The 20932-nt window shown below is 42.7% G+C and overlaps 2 protein-coding genes and 1 pseudogene across 2 annotated transcripts; all 3 read right to left on the bottom strand.

The window, feature by feature from the left end:
• Nucleotides 1–1720: 1720 nt before the first annotated feature.
• Nucleotides 1721–4822, bottom strand: LOC103976004 (L-gulonolactone oxidase 2-like). The gene is made up of 4 exons (XM_009391171.3): nucleotides 4130–4822; nucleotides 2982–3237; nucleotides 2663–2830; nucleotides 1721–2538 (listed from the first exon to the last, which is right to left on the bottom strand). The coding sequence occupies exons 1-4, from the start codon at nucleotides 4808–4810 to the stop codon at nucleotides 1847–1849; spliced, it is 1797 nt and encodes a 598-aa protein (XP_009389446.2). The 5' UTR covers nucleotides 4811–4822; the 3' UTR covers nucleotides 1721–1846.
• A 4465-nt stretch (nucleotides 4823–9287) lies between these two features.
• LOC135600832 (L-gulonolactone oxidase 2-like) lies at nucleotides 9288–12792 on the bottom strand. Its single transcript, XM_065094158.1, has 4 exons — nucleotides 12107–12792; nucleotides 10636–10891; nucleotides 10317–10484; nucleotides 9288–10190 (listed from the first exon to the last, which is right to left on the bottom strand). The coding sequence occupies exons 1-4, from the start codon at nucleotides 12785–12787 to the stop codon at nucleotides 9499–9501; spliced, it is 1797 nt and encodes a 598-aa protein (XP_064950230.1). The 5' UTR covers nucleotides 12788–12792; the 3' UTR covers nucleotides 9288–9498.
• Nucleotides 12793–17497: 4705 nt separating this feature from the next.
• LOC135600816 (L-gulonolactone oxidase 2-like) lies at nucleotides 17498–20649 on the bottom strand (annotated as a pseudogene).
• Between the last annotated feature and the right edge of the window lie 283 nt (nucleotides 20650–20932).

Here is a 20932-nt window from a genome sequence, read left to right as displayed (position 1 = left end):
CTTTTAACTTTAAGAAATTCATAGAGTATCTTGATTATATAAAAATATTATTTTATCTCTATTTCTATTAGACCCATAGTTATCTCCTCCTCCCTCTATAATCACTTGTGCCCTTACTCCATGCACTACCTATCCTCTCCTCTACTTCATATAATCTGTCACTCACAACCCTTGCACACTATGGCCCTCGTGCGAGGAAAGGGGGGGTGGTGCAGAGTGACAACAGGTTTGACGGAGACTAATAGGTTCCACAAAGGCAACGATAGCACATGTGCCACCTTCTTCCTTGCACAAGGGTTACGAGTGAAGTGCATATAAGCAGGGTCGTAGTGGTCTGTGAAGATGGTGGTGGCGTCGACCCTCACAACCCTTCTTTCCTTGTGTAAGGGCTACGGGCAACAAGTCCAATAGAGTCTACCAAGGTCCTAGGGCTAGTAAGGTCCACAGAAACGATGACGGCCCTCACGTCCCCTCCTTTCTCATATGAAAGTTGTGATCGAGGCGCTAGGATAGAGTTGGTGGGGTCCGCATAAGTGGCAATGGCTCTCGTACCCTCTCTTTCCTCGAGTGAGGCCTATAAGTAACAAATCCAGCATGACAAGAGGAGGAGAGGTGGTGCAGGAAGGAGGTGACAACTCTTGCACCCCTTCCTTCCTTATGCGAGGGCCACATGTAAACACAATAATAACAATGCATGGATAGAGTTGACAATGGATAGAATGATTGTTTAAGAAAAAAATACTCTAAAAAAATTTCTCAGAGCGTTATTTGATAAATTCTTAAAGTTAGGAGGTCTTTTTTAGAAATTTAACATTTCCTTTTTTTAAGATGAGAAAAGCATGCCAAATCCTCGCATAAATAAACATTGTAGTCTATTAAACAATCATTCCTTCAGGATGTCATGCCCGATCTAAAACTAGTTATTTTGTGTAAAATACATGGTGAGTAGGTAAAATACAACAAAGCTTCACAAAAGAAGTGAAGAATATCTTCTTCTGTATTCACTATTCGATTTCTCTCCTAATAAGTTTTGGTTCCAAAAGAATGACAACGGCTCAACGAAATGCTTATTTCCTCCCTCGAAAGCAGTACAATATATAAGCTCGGATGTTTACTGTTCGTGTCGATCACCGCACAATCTAACTTGAAGCTTATTAGAAGCCCACGTTCCTCTTGGTGGCAACATCGTAGCTACAGCTCCTTGGCATCGTTCCTCTTGGTCGTCCTCGAAGTCACACGGCTTGTCATCGTCTATCCTCAACGTCGCCACTCGGTGGCTCCTTGGCACCAGCCCATCCTCCTTCACCAGGATGGCCCGCATCATGCTCTTGCAAGCGGCGCCGATGAGGTCGTTGATCTCTTCCTCGCTGCTGCTCGTCCGCGAGCACTGCCCAAAGCCATAGGCGCGAGACAGCGCGATGACGGTGCCACTCTGCGCCTTGCTGCTCTCGTACAAGTCCCGGGCATGCCACAGCGGCCCGGTCGGGGGCCTGATGTACGGGGTCAGCTTGCTCTCGCTGCTGTTTCCCTCGCTCATGGTGCGACCACTTCCTATCTCCAAATTATACTGCGAGGATGAGAAAGGAACAAACAGAAGATTGGATGCTGCGCCGTTGAGTAATTTATAGAGAGCAGTAGTTTCGGTGTGAACTACCATGTCATTTGTGTCACGAAACGTGGGTCAAGTGTAATTTATGTAAAATTAATCAGAACATTTACGTGTGTCGCAGGTTATTATCATTAATCATCATTAAACTATGTAGTAATTATTGACTGACATTACAACCTTTATTCGAAGAGGAAGTGACACAGAAATAAACCGCACAGCAAATGAATGTGAATGGTATCATGCGCTCCATGCCAAACAATCAGCTTCCACGGATTTTATCTTCCGGCAAACTCGAGCCTGTTCATAGACTTCTCCAGGTCGACAAAAATAGCCTAGTTTAGGAGCGCAGTGGTCGTCAGTGGAGCAAATGCACAGCCCCTCCAGTGCACATCCATCTCCCTGCACCACAACTTCCTTCCCTCGCAGTCCCAGCACCGCATCGGTCCAGTCTGAAGAGAACAATCCATTGCTGTCATACTTCTGCATCACACTCACAAACTTGGCCAACTTAGCCCCCAGCTTGTTCTTGACATTGAGGAAGCCGACATTTCTGTTCTTCCCCCAGTGCGGCAGCCCATTGTACTTGAACAAGGCCATCTGTTCGATCTCCTCGAGCACATCCTCATAGAGTCGCGGCCGTTTTGGATCCCTGGAACGGTAGTATGTGATGTCGATCTCCACCACGTCGTCCGTTTTGCCAAGATAGGCCGTGGAGTTGCGGAGGAAGCGAATGAAGAAGCCCAAGGACAGCTCGGTGCCGCAGAGCGAGTTGGGGTGGGCGTCGCGGAGCTTCTTGACGTCGGCGATGAAGTCTGCAACGGTGGTGAAGGGGATACTTATCGCGGTTTCGTGGTAGAAGGACCCAGCAAAGCGAGGGTCCCATCCACAGGCCGTGAGAAGGTTGTCTTCTGCACTTCTTAGGCACGAACCTGGAGAGAAGATGGTTCAGACTAATACAGAATACAGGAGTGAATTTGGCTAAGACCATATAATATATAATACAGGTGTAACATGTGTCATCATATACATTCTTCGGATAATTGGAGGACCTACCGGAGGATTGCATGTCGCTTTGGTTTCCAACGACCGGATAGCCGGTGAATTCTAACAAGCCGCCGTCATTGTTCTTAAGGCCCATGCCGGTCGCAATCAAAGTATCTACTTGCAATCTGAACAGCACACATTTGCCTTCCGCATTTCCCGTTGCCTCCACTCGTTCCTCTGCATTCACAGACACAAACACATGGTAGAGGACAAAAGAAGCCTTCTTAGTATAAATCTCGGACGAAATGTCGATGTAAATGTGTGCATAATACTGCTCGAACACTACATTAAGTTTGACAAGCAAAATAAAAGCTGCAATTTATAAGACCTGAAGCACGTAGAGAGGCTCCGACGTGGGTGGGCTGCGCTCGGAACCCTAAGTAGTCGTTTACACCCTTTCCTTCGGTGGTGATGGGGACCTTGATATCATCTCGGTACACCACTCTGCGTTGTGACGGATACCAGCTGATGTCTCCATAGTATGTAGTGACAGCGTACGAGGAGATGGTTTGCTCGAAGCCAACGTCGCTTACGACCCTGTTGGTGATGGATCGCTTGAACATTGGCTCAAGTTGGAGGGTGACCTGCTCGATCGGTTCAAGTAATTCTTAGGTTACTTATAATGAAGCAGAAGAACAAAAGCTTACATGTATCGCTAGTCAACTCTTTTCAGCTATTCAGGCAAAAAGATTGAAACAAGAACTACAACTACTGACATCCCCTATCGTCCTTCAACCTAATAATTGTTACTGAGGCTTTTAAGGCAATTAGCGGGCCCGGTCGTAAGCTCTGCAAGGCAAGGCAGCATGGACCTGCCTGCCTCTTGCCCTGCTCGAGGCTCCATATGTGAAGGAAGGGGCACTCTCATTTACACCGAGTCATCATCAACGTCACTGTAGCTGTTATTGCAATGGTTGCTTTTTCTCTGATCTTTGTCTCTGTGGGTTTGCATGTGCTCATATGTTCCATAACACTCAAGTATGTTGTGTAGTTACGATAAACGACGAGGGAAGGTACATGGAATCATTAGAACGGTTCAAAGGTTTGCATCAGCCCATTTTGAAACAAGGAAGACAAGCAAAGCAAGAAAAGAAGGAAAGATTAAAAGTAAAGTCCACTGCGATCATCAAAAGCCTATTATTTACGTAACTTTCTAGATTCAAGGAAAAGAACAATTCTTCCTTTGTAAAGTGATTTGATAGAAATCAAGTTTTTTTTTTCTGTCTCGACATTTTACTGACGATAGGATGTATTCAGCGTTGCTAATAACAGTAGGATGATCTCTATTATATCATGAAGAATTAAAGATATAGTTGCACCTAATTAGCATCGAAACGTGGCAAATCTTGTACACTCAGCTTATGAAAGTACTTGACGTGGTTGGAAGAACCACCATGAAGAACTAAGATGAGTTATCACATGGATCTCAATCCGTGTAAAGAACAAAGAATAACACGTAGGTCACCACACACATACCTGAGAAATGACTCCAAGAACACCGAGAGAAACCTTGGCAGCCAAGAGATCAGGATCATCCTCACCAAGATTAACGATCTTGGCGTAGTATCCGTTCACCGGGGCCGGACTTGGAACCACCAGCCTCATCCCTACCACATATTCGTGCACCGCCGAGCCCTTCCCGAACACCGAGCTCCCATGGGAGCCGGTGCTCAGCAGGCCGCCGAGCGTCATCCCTTGCCAGTACGGCGAGTGGGGTAGCGCCAGGCCACGGGCGGCCGCCGCGTCAAGGAGCTCCCTAAGTGTGATCCCTGCTTCGAACGTCATCCGCGAGGTGGCCATGTCCACGCTCACCGATCTGTTGAGGCGCTGGGTGCTAATGACCAGGCCCTGGCCGCTCGGCCCTCCGGGGCACGACAGCTTGGGGATGCTGTGGGAGTACATCGTGACAGCCTTCATGTGCTGCTGCTTCTCGGTGGCGTCGGAGACAGCTAACAGGAGCTCCAGTTCGGTGGAAGGGTACGCGACCGCGGCGACGCGGCAGGTGCTGCGATCAGGAAAGGCTCCATAGCCGTTGGTCACGGTGCAGTTAGTGTTGCCGGACCGGCACTGGACAACGGGCCCTGGCGGCGATCCTTGGACTAGTAGAAGCAAGACGGCGAGGCCGGAGGCGAATAGGGCAAAGTAGGTGGCGGCCATGATGACTGTCCAGAGTTGGTCTGCATATGGGTATGTAATGTGTATATAGGTGAATGTGAATTCGATATCTTGATCACTGTTTACAAAATTATTAGGTGTCAGAAAAAAATTCATATAAAATAAGGGAGGTAAAGCCCGTTGACTTAACAAGAGATTCTGCCATCCCAATGAATCTGCATATGGGTATTGTTCCCAATTCGAGTCATTTATTTCAATCACGTGAGCCAACTTGGGACGCAAGGTTCTTATCATTATTATTATTGTAAGAAAATGATGACAGCCAAGATCGTGTTGACATACTATTTCTATAATAGCGGTAAGGTTAGTGATGGTCGAGTAAAATACAGTGGGGAAAGTACGCTGGTCATGCACGCCTCACGATGGGATCAGAAAATTTAGAAGAATCGGTCTAACTAATTGTCATATACTGTAGGTACTCATCATTTTTCCTTTTTTTTGGCTTTGAGATGTGAGCAAATCAAAGATATTGAAGTCGTCGATGGCACAGTATAGAAGCGTTTGGATTGGCACGCAGATGAGAAAGCCAGCTCATGATCCAATCGTTATTATATAATAGATAAAAGCAAGTTAATGGATAATAACACATGGACAACTCGATTGATCCACGTGAGCGAATTAAATAAAAATGATATAAAATCTTTTTGCATGGGCATCAATAATTATATTACTTTTATTGTGTGTGCGCGTTTGTGTGTGTATATATGTGGCTCTGGGCGTGCGGCATCGCGATGATCGTCGGCTCGCCCTGGGCCCTTCTGGCGCATCCAGCCATGCTGTTCACGTACAAGTCCCGGGCACGTAGCAGTGCTCGATGAGGGGCCTTGATGTACCGCATCAGCTTGTTCCCTCTTCTTCTTCCTAGGTCATAGCGTTACACTAACATTGGATGCGAAGAGGGTCGTGCCGACTTGAAGTCGGTTAAATAGAGTTCTTCACTCAATTTCTTGTTGGGAAAAACCTATTAAAATAAAATAATTTTTTTTCTTTTTGTCTATTAAAATGAGTTTCTCATCAAAAACCAGCTTGATATCAAAAGTACATATAAACCAGAACAACATAAATAACAAAACAATGAATCAATCACAAAGTAAGACCAAATATTAACGTGAAAAACCTAATGCGGAAAAAACCACGTACCGTAGTCCTCCTCAAGCTTCCACTATCACTAATAATAATAATAGGGATCGTAGTCCACTTCAAGCTTCCACTATCACTAATAATAATTATAGGTTTACAATAAGTCTTCTTTAAAATAACAAGAGAACCATAATAACATCAAAATCACATATCTTGACTCAAGAATAGTATATCATCATCACATGAATGAATCTCATCAAAAAAAAGAATTTTGTCTCACAAAATGAGTATAGTTGGAAAATACCTCATAAAGGGTAAACTACAAATCAGCACTGTTAGGATTGTAGAGCTGGCTACTGTAAAGATTTTTCATGTATAATTTGGATCCAAGTTTGACTCTGATCGTTAACTAAGAAAAACTCATAATCTTATTTTTTTTCTCTTTTCTCTTTCTCTGTTAATTTGACTGTGCGTCGCCATCGTTCGCTTGTCAAAACGCTATAGGCAGTTTTTTTTTTTAATTATTGATTTGAGCTCAAAAATTTAATTATCTAGTCCAAGCTGACGTATGGGCTAAACCCAACATTTCCTGAGGTACGGAGAAGCCGGAAAACATTAGACTAATTCTAAGTCGGAAGAACCTGTCAATGGAGAACTTGTAAGAGACGTTCCCTTGTTATGAATCATTTACATGCCTTGCTCTCTCCCGGATCACATCAACCATTTACTTGTACGAATGCCAAGTCTCAGCTTGAATGTGGCACATATTCCCCTCTTACCATCAATGATTCCAGACATAACCATTCTTAGAGTTACTAATAAAAGAGACTCTTATGTACACTTCCAGGACCCGACTTGACTTTAGTATTGGCTGACAAGTCTGACTTGATCGACGATAGGGCATTTGTAGGTTTTCTAGAGTTAGACTAACTTGGAATGAACGTCAGATAGATCTAAGTTATCATCTCAACTCAAACAACTAAAATTTATACTGATATGTTAGAGGGAGAGCAACCAAGATATATTAAGGAATGTATGTTAGAGGGAGAGCAACTAATGAATAGAACGGGTTAAATGAACCGAATGCGTTAAACATACTAAATGGATAGAATAGCTTTAACGGACAGAACATGCATTTCTATGACATATGTCAAAAAGATGACGAACAAATCCACTATCAGTGTTAAAAGCATAAGCTAGAGCACTTCTTAACTCGATAGCCCTACAATCTATCAACCTAGAAGTTGGGGGCAAGTGATAGGTGACAAGTGACATGTCAAATACAACATTGCCGATGACCAATGAGCCAACTGATCGATTGCCAAAGAGCATGAGGATCACACGCGATAGACAAATGATGGTCAGGTCGTAAGACATATACTCATAAAGGGGTGATACATGACCAGATAATCGATCATCTGAACCCGTGGTTGACATGGCTAGCCTATGCGATCGGTGATTCTAGGAATAATCATCCTTAGTATCACTCATAAAAAGGGCTCCCAGGTACTCCTAAGATATGACTTCACTTCATCGACTAGTCCAAACCTAAAAATTCAATTCGCCGTTGAAGGAATATTTGTCAAGAATGCCCCTCAACCTAGTTTTACAAATTTAGTGCATTACAAATAGTGATTGATTTGGAATAGACCTTGATTGGATTTGAATTACTATCCCAGCCCTCACGTCCTCTCCTTTCTCATGCGAGGGTTGTGAGCAAGGCGTTAGTGTAGGGTTAGTGAGGTCTGCAAAGGTGATAATAGCCCTCGTACCTTCTCCTTCCTCGCGTGAGGCCTGTAAGCAATAAGTCCAGCATACAGAAGGGAGGGGAGGTGGTGCAGGAAGGAGATGACAACTCTTGCACCCCTTCCTTCCTTGTGCGAAGGCCACAGGCAAGCACAGCAATAACAATGCAAGGGTAAAGGCGACAATCAATATGGGTAGAATGATCATTTAAGAAAAAGAAATACTCTATAAAAATTTCTCAAGATCGGAGGGTTATTTGATAAATTCTTAAAGTTAGGAGGTTTTTCTTAGAAATTTAACATTTCCTTTTTTAAGATGAAAAAAGCATGCCAAATCCTCACATAAATAAACACTGTAGTCTATTAAAAAATCATTCCTTGAGGATGTCATGCCCGATCTAAAACTTAGTTATTTTGTGTAGATATTACATGAGATTATCACAAGACGTGGTGAGTAGGTAAAATACAACAAGGCTTCATAAAAGAAGCGACGAATATCTACTATTCGATTTATCTCCTAATAAGTTTTGGTTCCCAAAGAATGACAACGGCTCAACGAATTGCTTATTTCCTCCCTCGAAAGCAGTACAATATATAAGCTCGGATGTTTACTGTTCGTGTTAGATCACCGCACAAGCTAACTTGAAGCTTATTAGAAGCCCACCTTCCTCTCGGTGGCAACATCGTAGCCACAGCTCCTTGGCCCCAGGGCCACCGTGAGGTCGTCCTCGAAGTCACACGGCTTGTCTTCGTCTATCCTCAACGTCGCCACACTGTGGCTCCTCGGCACCGGCGTCCCATCCTCCACCGGGATGGCCCGCATCTTGCTCTTGCAAACGGCGCCGATGAGGTCGTTGATCTCTTCCTCGCTGCTGCTCGTCCGCGAGCACAGCCCAAAGCCATAGGCGCGAAGACAGCGCGATGACGGTGCCACACTGCGCCTTGCCGGCGATCCCGGCCATGCTGCTATCGTACAAGTCCGGGGCATGCCGCAGCTCCCGGTCGGGGGCCTGATGTACTGGCTCAGCTTCCTCTCGCTGCTGTTTCCCTCGATCATGGTGCGACCACTTGCTATCTCTAAATTATACTGCGAGGATGAGAAAGGAAAAAACATAAGATTGGATGCTGCGCCGTAGAGTTACCTAGAGAGAGCAGTAGTTTCTTGGAGTTGGGGGCATCGAGGAAGGGTTAATTACAGTAATCACCCTCCTTTGTGATTTCCATATTTATGTAGCTTCTTACCATATGGTTTATTCTCGCGATCCATAGGACGAGCTTTGAGTCAAAAATTTGAAATGTAATCGGTGTGAACTACCATTTCATTTGTGTCACGAAACGTGGGTCAAGCGTAATTAATGTAAAATTAATCAGAACATTTACGTGAGTCGCAGGTTATTATCATTAATCATCATTATTATTTTAAGAAATGATAGCGAAGAATATCGCGTTAACATACTATCTCTCTCCACACGATGGCGTTAAGAATGGCACAATTATTTCTTGCTTCCTCGTTCCTTTCATGCAAAGGATACTGGAGAGCGTTCGTTTCCTTCAAAATGGGATCTTGCTATGAAAAATAATGAGAAATTATGTCCTAATTTTTTTCCCAAAAAAAATTTATTAAGACATTATAGTTCTATAGAATGACTTGTATAAGTCATCTTGGAGTTGTACAGATAAATCGGGAGGAATGTAATCTGCGTCCCATACAATATTGCATTTATCGACGCTTGCTTTAATATCACAATAATAAACTATGTAGTAATTATTGACTGACATTTCATCCTTTATTCGAAGAGGAAGTGACACAGAAATAAACCTCACAGCAAATGAATGTGAATGGTATCATGCGCTCCATGCCAAACCATCAGCTTCCACGGATTTTATCTTCCGGCAAACTCGAGCCTGTTCATAGACTTCTCCAGGTCGACAATAATAGCCTTGTTTAGGAGCGCAGTGGTCATCGGTGGAGCAAATGCAAAGCCCCTCCAGTGCACAACCATCTCCCTGCACCACAACTTCCTTCCCTCGCAGTCCCAGCACCGCATCGGTCCAGTCTGAAGAGAACAATCCATTGCTGTCATACTTCTGCATCACACTCACAAACTTGGCCAACTTAGCCCCCAACTTGTTCTTGACATTGAGGAAGCCGACATTTCTGTTCTTCCCCCAGTGCGGCAGCCCGTTGTACTTGAACAAGGCCATCTGTTCGATCTCCTCGAACACATCCTCATATAGTCGCGGCTGTTTTGGATCCTTGGAACGATAGTATGTGATGTCAATGGCCACCACGTCGTCGGTTTTGCCAAGATAAGCTGTGGAGTTGCGGACGAAGCGGATCAAGAAGCCCAAGTACAGCTCGGTGCTGCAGAGTGCGTCGGGATGGGCGTCGCGGAGCTTCTTGACGTCGGCGATGAAGTCAGAGATGGTGGTGAAGGGGATGCTTATCGTGGTTTGGTGGTAGAAGAACCCCGCAAAACGAGGGTCCCAGCCACAGGCTGTAAGAAGGTTGTCTTCTGGACTCCTTAGGCAAGAACCTGGAAAGAAGATGACTCAGAGTAAATAAATCCGGGCGTTACATGTGTCATTATTGTGATGAAGCATTATCATCAAGAGCTATCATTCATACATGCAGACATTCCTCGGATAATTTGAGAACCTACCGGCGGATTGCATGTCGCTTTGGTTTCCAATGACCGGATAGCCAGTGAATTCTATCAAGCCGCCGTCATTGTTCTTAAAGCCCATGCCGATCGCAATCAAATTATCAACTTGCAATCTGAACAGCACACATTTGCCTTCCGCATTTCCCGTTGCCTCCACTCGTTCCTCTGCAGTCATTGACACAAACACATGGTAGAGAACATAAGATGCCTTCTCAGTATAAATCTCGGACGAAATGTCGACGTAAATGTGTGCATAATACTGCTCGAACACTACATTAAGTTTGACAAGCAAAATAAAAGCTTCAATTTATAAGACCTGAAGCACGTAGAGAGGCTCCGACAAGTGTGGGCTGCGCTCGGAACCCTAAGTAGTCGTTTACACCCTGTCCCTTGGTGGTGATGGGGACCTTGATATCATCTCGGTACACCACTCTGCGTTGTGACGGATACCAGCTGATGTCTCCATAGTATGTAGTGACAGCGTACGAGGAGATGGTTTGCTCGAAGCCAACGTCGCTTACGACCCTGTTGGTGATGGATCGCTTGAACATTGGCTCAAGTTGGAGGGTGACCTGCGCGATCGGTTCAAGTAATTCTTAGGTTACCTATAACGAAGCAGCAGAACAAAAGCTTACATGTATTGCAAGTCAACTCTTTTCAGCTATTCCGGCAACAAGATTGAAACAAGAACTACTACTACTGACATCCCCTATCGTCCTTCAACCTAATAATTGTTACTGAGGCTTTTAAGGCAATTATCGGGCGGTCGTAAGCTCTGCAAGGCAAGGCAGCATGGACCTGCCTGACTCTTGCCTTGCGCGAGGCTCCATATGTGAAGGAAGGAGTGTTGAAATTAAACTTGTTATAAAGAGATTCATTTCCTCAAAAGAAATATTCATTGCAAGAGATTCATTACGAAGAAATAGATTAAAGTCCACGGAAGAATAAGTCCAATTGGTTATTGATTTTTGAAAGAATTTTTTGAAAGAAAATTATTCATCTTGAATACAATTAATGTAATATATCTTTGGGGACTATATAAACCCCATATGGATCACGAAATAGATAGAATTTTTGAAATTATAAAGCTTTTTTTTAGAGAAATATAGAAGATTGAAGCTTGTCTTACTCTTTCTCTGTTTGATAATTTTATCCCTCCTTCCTATCAAGATCAACAAGGGGCACTCTCACTTACACGGAGTCATCATCAACGTCACTGTAGCTGTTATTTGCAAAGTTTGCTTTTTCTCTGATCTTTGTCTATGTGGGTTATGTTGCATAACACTCAATTATGTTGTGTAGTTACGATAAACGACGAGGGAAGGTACATGGAATCATTAGAACGGATCAAAGGTTTGCATCAGCCCGTTTTGAAACAAGGAAGACAAGCAAAGCAAGAAAAGAAGGAAAGATTAAAAGTAAAGTCCACTGGGATCATCAACAGCCTATTATTTACGTAACTTTCTAGATTCGAGGAAAAGAACAAGTCTTCCTTTGTAAAGTGATTTGATAGAAAACAAGTTTTTTTTTTCTGTCTCGACATTTTGCTGACGATAGGAAGTATTCAGCCTTGCTAATAACAGTAGGATGATCTCTACTATATCATGAAGAATTAAAGATATAGTTGCACCTAATTAGCATCGAGACGTGGCAAGTCATGTACACTCAGCTTATGAAAGTACTTGACGTGGTTGGAAGAACCACCATGAAGAACTAAGATGATTTATCACATGGATCTCAAACCGTGTAAAGAACAAAGAATAACACGTACGTCACCACACACATACCTGAGAAATGACTCCAAGAACACCGAGAGAAACCTTGGCCGCCAAGAGATCAGGATCATCCTCACCAAGATTAACGATCTTGGCGTAGTATCCGTTCACCGGAACCGGACTTGGAACTACCAGCCTCATCCCTACCACATATTCGTGCACCGCCGAGCCCTTCCCGAACGCCGAGCTCCCATGCGAGCCGGTGCTCAGCAGCCCGCCGAGCGTCATCCCTTGCCAGTACGGCGAGTGGGATAGCGCCAGGCCACGGGCGGCCGCCGCGTCAAGGAGCGCCCTAAGTGTGATCCCTGCCTCGAATGTCATCCGCGATGTGGCCATGTCCACGCTCACCGATCTGCCGAGGCGCTGGGTGCTAATGACCAGGCCCTGGCCGCTCGGCCCGCCGGGGCACGACAGCTTGGGGATGCTGTGGGAGTACATTGTGACCACCTTCATGTGCTGCTGCTTCTCGGTTGCGTCGGAGACAACTAACCGCAGCTCCTCTTCGGTCGAAGGGTACGCGACCGCGGCGACGCGGCAGGTGCTGCGATCAGGAAAGGCTCCATAGCCGTTGGTCACGGTGCAGTTAGTGTTGCCGGACCGGCACTGAACAACGGGCCCTGGCGGCGACCCTTGGACCAGGAGAAGCAAGACGGCGAGGCCGGAGGCAAACAGGGCGATGTGGGTGGCGGCCATGATGGCTGTCCAGAGTTGGTCTGTGTATGGGTATGGGTATGGAATGTATATAAAGGTGAATTCGATATCTTCATCACTGTTTACACAATAATTAGGTGTCGAAAAAAAATCATATAAAATAAGGGAGGTAAAGCCCGTTGATTAACAATAGATTATGCCATCCCGATGAACCTGACGTTCTTTTAGACGTGTTGGAACTGCTCGTAACTGTCGATGTCTCGGGTTGATGGTTGCAGAAGACGTGATGCAAGCACGAGATTAGATAATTAATTGATATAGGGAGGTAGATGATGAGTTGGCAATTTTACTTCCACCAGTCTCTGTGGAAACCGGGGATGATGTGCGAGAGAGGACAACAGAAAAGCAGTACCGTATCATCCGTATCTGATTATGGGACATGCAATAAGAGCAGCCTTTTTGTTAAAAAATTAGATGCGTTGGCAATGAGAACTGTGAAGTCATTTATGTGAATCAGATGGGCCAAGTGGAAATTAATTAAAACCAATAAAAATAACAACGTGTGACACGAGTCTATTATTTTTAAAAGCGATAAGGTTATTGATGTCTGCGTCAGATACTGTCGGGGAGGTTGTCTGGTCATGCATTCCTTACGATGGGATCAGACAAATTGTTGGGACCAGCTTGGGTGGGTTTGGATTGGACAATAAAATTATTAAAAAAAAAGAAAAAGGACAGACCTGCGCGGTGAAGGACGTGCGAACACTATAACCACTAAAAAGATAGGGAGAAAAAGAAAGAAAAAGTTAAGGTTTTAAAGTTGTTGTTAGACAATCAAGCGGGTAAATTTTATCAGTTTTACTCTAAATTTTATATGAAGAATGTTTACAATATTTTTTACAATACTAACGGTGTCGATATGTGATTTGTCTTTTCTGATATACTTTTATAATATATTCATTTGATGAGACTTAATTTTTTTTTTGATAAAATTCATCTATGTTATTGTTGAGTCAAGATTTGTATTCTTGATGTTATTATGATCCTCTAGTTATTCGGAAGAAAACTTATTATAAATCTATTATTATTATTAGTAATCATGGAGATTTGAAGTGGAATACAGTCTTGTGGTTTTTTCGATAATGAATTTTTTTCATAAAAATTTAATGTGTCACTTTATGATTGATTCATTATTCTACTATTTATGTTGTTTCGATTAATATTTATTTTTGATAACAAATCAATATTGACCCATTTTGATCCACAAAGAGGAAAAAGAAAATTCCGTTACAACAATTTTTCCCCATAAAATGGTATTAGAGCATCATATTATTTGGTGCAAATTTTTTTATGTGATTGAAATGTAAGAATCAAATGATAGGATTAAATTGAACTCATCAAATTATTTCACGTGGAGACATATGATGAAAGATTTGTTCTATTGTAACGATTTGTATACGATCATCAAATTAAAAAAAAAAAACCTTCTACGATAGAAGATGAGGAATGGAAGGTTCAATATACAAAAACTATTACATATATTAGAAGATGGATGTATATAAATTTACATAAACATATTATATATGAAACCAAAGCTGATGTTGTTTGGCAAAAGTTAGAAAATCTCTTTGTGAAAAAGAAAGTGAGAAATAGAATTTCTCTCATCAGAAAGCTTGTTAATTTAATAAATAAAAATGGAGGTAATATTGTTGAACACATAAGCCTATTTCGGAGTCTTACAAACAAGTTAGTTGCTATAAAAATGAATATAGATAATGAGATGTAAAGATTGTTACTTCTCAGCTCTCAAAGTTAAGAAACATACGTGATGACAATTTTTACTTCATGCCAGAAGGAATGAACAAGAAGAATATTCTTCTAGTGCACTTGTTAAAAGACGTGAAAGAAGCTATAGTAGAAATCCACATGGTTATAGAGGAAGATTTAAGTCTCGAAGAGATATCAAGTATTTCTACTATAACAGGTCAAGTTATATGAAAAAAGAGTATAGATTTTGAAAGTAAGAACAAAATGAAAAGAAGAAAAATGAGAAAGAGACACAATATAGTAATTGTGTAATTGACTCTGGTGTTTCATTCCATATTACTTCTTATGATGATTTATTTGGCTCTTACACTATTGATAATTTTAGTAACGTTAAAATATGAAATAGTAGTAAATTATGGGTATTGGAGATATTTAGTTGGAGACCAATATTAAGAGCAAATTGATACTATTTCAGACATGTTTCAGATATTCGTCTTAACTTGATATTTACATATAGACTTGGTGATGAGAGATTTAGACACTATTTTGGTGAAAGCAACTGAAAGCTTACCAAAAGTTCTTTAGTTGTGATGAGAGGAAAGAAGCTAAACTCTTTCTATGTCATAGAAGCTAAGTTATACAAAGGAGAGATTAATCCAATTCAAAATGGTGAAAGTATAAATTTTTGTGGCATAAGAGGCTTGGTCATATCAGCGAAAAAGGACTTCAAACTCTTACTAGAAAGTAGTTCTTACCGGAGTTGTAAGATACATCTCTTAAATCTTGTGATCATTACTTAGTTGAAAAAATATATATATAGTTACCTTTTATACTTATTCGTCATTTAGAATATCAAATTTTATTGATTTGGTTTACTGATGTTTGTAGTATACAAACTAGAATTCTTGGAGGTTCTCTTTATTATGTTATTTTTATTTATGATTATTCTAGAAAAGTTTAGATTTTTGTTTTGAAAGAGAAACTAAAAGAAAGCTAAAATATGTTCGAGTAGATAATGGTGATAAGTATAGGGGTCCTTTTGAAAATTATTGCAGTCCCTAAAACTCCTCAGCAAAATGATGTGGCAAAAAGGATGAATAGTAGAACCATTAAAGAAAGGATTATGTATATGTTTTCTCATACCAAATTACCTAAGTTATTTTAGGAGGAGATTGTAAGAACTACAGTTGACTTGATAAACATTTCTCTATCAGTTTATTTGAAAGGTGATATTCCAAATATAGTATGGAAAGAATATATATATATAGTTTGTTCTCCATTTGTAGATCATTTTATGTTTAGTTCGAAACAATAACCTATAAGTGAGAAAGAAAAAGAAGAAATATCCAAAGTGCCTTATTCATTTGTGGTATATAGTTTGATGTATATTATGATATGTACTAGGTTAGATATAGCTCATGTAGTTGGAGTTGTCAGTCGATTTCTCTCTTGTCCCGATAAAGAACATTAGCCAATAGTGAAACATATATTAAAATATCTAAAAGATACTTTTAGATTGTGTTTATGTTTTGACAATTGATATTAGATAGATTTTTTTTTTCAAAAATGTCATAAGAAGAACCAGGTAAAACACCAAATCTACTCACATCAGACTTGCAAAACTACAATATTGAACTGAGAACATGCCCATATAATGTTTGTATTGTCAAAAGATATGAGAACATGCCTGATAAGACCTATATAATATTTGCATTATCAAAGGATTCAGTTGACTCAGTAAAAGTCTAAGTCTTTATAATATAATCTAAATTAGATTATGATGGTTTTGACAGGGGCCAAATCTGCGAAGGTGCCACCCTCCCATCATGTTCTTCCTCACACGAGAGCTACGAGCGAAGTGTATAGGGGTGAGTCTACAAAGGCGATGACTCCTCTCATGTCTCTTCCTTCCTCGCATGAAGACTGCATATGATTGGCCTAATACAGCAGAGGGGAGGGGAGGTGGTGCAGGATGAAATTAATGGCCCTCGGAATCCAATTTTCCTCGCGTGAGGGCTATGGGGGACTACAACGATAGCAATGTGAAGGCGAAGATGATGGCCGATACAGGTAGAATGATCTGTCTTAAAAATATTGCTATAATGCTATTTGAAAAATTCTTAAAGTTGATAATTCTTTTAGGAATTCGCCATTTCCTTTTTTTAAGATGAAAACAAGCACGCACATAAATAAACACTGTCGTCTATTAAACAATCAATACTTCTGGATGTCTTGCCTGATCTAAAACTAGTTATTGAGTGTCGATGAATGAGCTTATGTGAGATTATCACAAGACATGTATACATATATTATCGGTCCCGGCCATGCTGCTCTCGTACAAGTCCCGGGCATGCCGGAGCGCCCGGTCGGGGACCGGATGTATTGGCTCAGCTTGCTCTCGCTGCTGTTTCCCTCGATCATGGTGCGACCACATCCTATCTCTAAATTATACTGCGAGGATGAGAAAGGAACAAACCAATGATTGGATGCTGCGCCCTAGAGTTATTTATTGGGGGGATCGAGGAAGGCTTAATTACAGTAATCATCCTTCTTTGTGATTTCCGTATTTATGTAGCTTATCATATGGTTTATTCTAGCGATCCATAGGACGAGCTTTGAGTCAAAATTTTGAAATGGAACCGGTGTGAACTACCATTTCATTTATGCCATGAAACGTGGGTCAAGTGTAATTTTTGTAAAATTCATCAGAACATTTACGTGAGTCTTAGGCTATATTATCATTAATCATTATTATTATTTGAAGGAATGATAGCGAAGAATATCGCGTTAACATATTATGTCTCTCCACACGATGGCGTTAATAATGGCACTGTTATTTCTTGCTTCCTCGTCCCTTTCATGCATCGGATACTGGGGAGTCACATTGGGATCTTCCCATTAAAAATAATGAGAAATTATGTACTAATTGTTTTCCCATAAAGAAATTTATTAAGACATTATAGTTCTAAAGAATGGCTTGTATAAGTCATCTTGGACCAGTGCAGATAAATCAGAAGGAACGTAATCAGCCTCCCATACAATATAGCATTTGTCGACCCTTGCTTTAATATTACAATATAAAATTATGTAGCAATTATTGACTGACATTACGTCGTTTATTCAAAGAGGAAGCGACACAGAAACAGATCTTACAGTGAATGTGAACGATATGATGGGCTCCATGGCAAACCATCAGCTTCCACGGATTTAATCTTCCGGCAAACTCGAGCCTGTTCATATACTTGTCCAGATCGACAATAATAGCCTTGTTTAGGAGCGCAGTGGTCATCAGTGGAGCAAATGCACAGTCCCTCCAGTGCACAACCATCGCCCTGCACCACTACTTCCTTCCCTCGCAGTCCCAGCACTGCATCGGTCCAATCTGAAGAGAACAATCCTTTGCTGTCATATTTTTGCATGGCACTCACAAACTTGTCCAACTTAGCCCCCAACTTGTTCTTGATATTGAGGAAGCCGACGTTTCTGTTCTTCCCCCAGTGCGGCAACCCATGGTACTTGAACAAGGCCATCTGTTCGATCTCCTCGAGCACATCCTCATAGAGTCGCGGCCGTTTCGGATCCCTGGAACGGTAGTATGTGATGTCGATCTCCACCACGTCGTCCGTTTTGCCAAGATAGGCCGTGGAGTTGCGGAGGAAGCGCATGAAGAAGCCAAAGTACAGCTCGGTGCCGCAGAGTGCGTTGGAGTGGGCGTCGCGGAGCTTCTTGACGTCGGCGATGAAGTCTGCAACGGTGGTGAAGGGGATGCTTATCGCGGTTTGGTGGTAGAAGGACCCCGCAAAGCGAGGGTCCCATGCACAGGCTGTGAGAAGGTTGTCTTCTGCACTCCTTAGGCACGAACCTGGAGAGAAGATGGCTCAGACTAAATAATACAGAATACAGGTGTAACAAGTGTCATCATATACATTCTTCTGATAATTGGAGGACCCACCGGAGGATTGCATGTCGCTTTGGTTTCCAATGACCGGATAGCCGGTGAAATCTGACAAGCCGCCGTCATTGTTCTTAAGCCCCATGCCGTTCGCGATCTGAGTATCTACTTGCGATCTGGAAAGCACGCATTTGCCTACGGCATTTCCAGTTAATTCCAATAGTTCCTCTGCAGTCATAAACACAAACACATGGTAGAGGACAAGAGATGCCTTGACAGTATAAATCTCGTACGATACTGCTCGAACACTACATCAAGATTGTCAAGCAAAATAAAAGCTGCAATATATAAGACCTGAAGCACGTGTAGAGGCTACGTCGAGGGTGGGCTGTGCTCGTACGAAAAGGTGATCGTTTACACCCTTTCCTTTGGTGGTGATGGGGACCTTGATATCATCGCGGTACACCACTCTGCCTTGTGACGGATACCAGCTGAGGTCTCCATAGTACGTGGTGACAGCGTACGAGGAGATGGTTTGCTCGAAGCCAACGTCGCCTACGACCCTGTTGGTGATGGATCGCTTGAACATTGGCTCAAGTTGGAGGGTGACCTGCTCGATCGGTTCAAGTAATTTCTTAGGTTACTTATAATGAAGCAGCAGAACAAAAGCTTACATGCATTGCAAGTCAACTCTTTTCAGCTATTCAGGCAGCAAGATTGAAACAAGAGATACTACTACTAGGATCCTCTATCGTCCGATGTAGTAGTTCTTTTTACAGAGGCTTTGAAGGCAATTAGTGGGCCCGGTCGTAAGCTCTGCAAGGCAAGGCAGTATGGACCTGCCTGCCTCTTGCCTTTCGCGAGGCTCCGTATGTGAAGGGCCACTCTCATTTACACCGAGCCATCATCAACGTCACTGTAGCTGTTCTTACAAGGAAAATACTATTCATTATAAGATGTAAGTAAACGCAAAGCTTCAAATCATGCACTCGCTCTCATATAAGTTTGCTTTTTCTCTTATCTTTGTCCATGTGGGTTTGCATGTGCTCATATGTTTCATAACACTCAATTGTGTTGTGTAGTTACTATAAACTACGAGAGAAGGTATATGGAATCATTAGAACGGTTCAAAGGTTTGCATTAGCCCATTTTAAAACAAGGAAGTCGAGCAAACCAAGAAAAAATGGAAAGATTAAAACTAAAGTCCACTGGGATCATCGACTGCCTATTATTTTACATTACTTTCTAGATTCTAGGAAAAGAACAGGTCTTCTCCTTTGTAAAGTGATTTGTAGAAAACAATTTTTTTTTTGTCTAGACATTTTGCTGACGTAGTGCAAACAAAGCCTTGTTAATAACAATAGGATGATCTCTATTATATCATGAAGAATTAAAGAAATAGTTGCACCTAGTTAGCATCGAGGCGTGGCAAGTCATGCACTCAGTTCATGAAAGTACTTGACGTGGTTGGAAGAACCACGATGAAGAACTAAGATGAGTTATCACATGGATCTCAAACTGTGTAAAGAACAAAGAATAACACTTAGGTCACTACATATATACCTGAGAAATAACTCCGAGAACACCGAGAGAAACCTTGGCAGCCAAGAGATCAGGATCATCCTCACCAAGGTTAACGATCTTGGCGTAGTATCCGTTCACCGGGACCGGACTTGGAACCACCAGCCTCATCCCCACCACATATTCGTGCACCGCTGAGCCTTTCCCGAACAACGAGCTCCCGTGCGAGCCGGTGCTCATCAGCCCTCCCAGCGTCCACCCCTTGCCAATACGGCGAGTGGGGCAGGGCCAGTCCACGGGCGGCCGCCGCGTCGAGGAGCTGCCTAAGTGTGATCCCTGCCTCGAACGTCATCCGCGAGGTGGCCATGTCCACGCTCACCGATCTGTTGAGCCGCTGGGTGCTAATGACCAGGCCCTGGCCACTCGGCCCGCCGGGGCACGACAGCTTGGGGATGCTGTGGGAGTACCTCGTGACCGCCTTCATGTGCTGCTGCTTCGCGGTGGCGTCGGAGACAGCGAACAGGAGCTCCTGTTCGGTCGAAGGGTACGCGACCGCGGCGACGTGGCAGGTGCTGCGATCAGGGAAGGCTCCATAGCCGTTGGTCACGGTGCAGTTAGTGTTGCCGGACCGGCACTGGACAACGGGCCCTGGTGGCGATCCTTGGACTAGGAGAAGCAAGGCGGCGAGGCCGGACGCGAACAGGGCAATGCGTGTAGCAGCCATGATGATTGTCCAGAGTTGGTCTGGGTATATATATATAGCTGAAATTCGATAGATAGCTTGATCACGGTTTACGTAACAATTAGGTGTCCGAAAAAAATCATATAAAATAAGGGAGATAAAGCACGTTGACTTAGCAAGAGATTATGCAATCCTGAAAAATATGAAGTGTTGATATGGCTCATAATTGTCAATGTCTCGGTTCCGGGTAAAGGCTGCGTGATGCAAGAACGAGATTAAGTACTTAATTCATAGAGAGAGGTAGAAGAGTTGTCAGTTTTGCGTC

The sequence above is a fragment of the Musa acuminata genome, chromosome BXJ1-2 (assembly GCF_036884655.1).
Source record: "Musa acuminata AAA Group cultivar baxijiao chromosome BXJ1-2, Cavendish_Baxijiao_AAA, whole genome shotgun sequence".
In the NCBI taxonomy this organism is placed as follows: domain Eukaryota; kingdom Viridiplantae; phylum Streptophyta; class Magnoliopsida; order Zingiberales; family Musaceae; genus Musa; species Musa acuminata.
The sequence above is the reverse complement of the archived record's forward strand: the minus strand, read 5'-3'. Positions and strand labels throughout refer to the sequence as shown.

Bases quoted from the DNA above. Each gene is read 5' to 3' on its own strand.
- LOC103976004 (XM_009391171.3), bottom strand. From the start codon at position 4,810: ATGGCCGCCACCTACTTTGCCCTATTCGCCTCCGGCCTCGCCGTCTTG. The intron at 3,238-4,129 runs GTATGTGTGTGG...CCGATCGAGCAG, and splicing joins TTCTTGGAGTCATTTCTCAG to GTCACCCTCCAACTTGAGCC. The intron at 2,831-2,981 runs GTCTTATAAATT...CTGTGAATGCAG, and splicing joins AGCCTCTCTACGTGCTTCAG to AGGAACGAGTGGAGGCAACG.
- LOC135600832 (XM_065094158.1), bottom strand. From the start codon at position 12,787: ATGGCCGCCACCCACATCGCCCTGTTTGCCTCCGGCCTCGCCGTCTTG. The intron at 10,892-12,106 runs GTATGTGTGTGG...CCGATCGCGCAG, and splicing joins TTCTTGGAGTCATTTCTCAG to GTCACCCTCCAACTTGAGCC. The intron at 10,191-10,316 runs GTAGGTTCTCAA...TCTTCTTTCCAG, and splicing joins AAGCGACATGCAATCCGCCG to GTTCTTGCCTAAGGAGTCCA.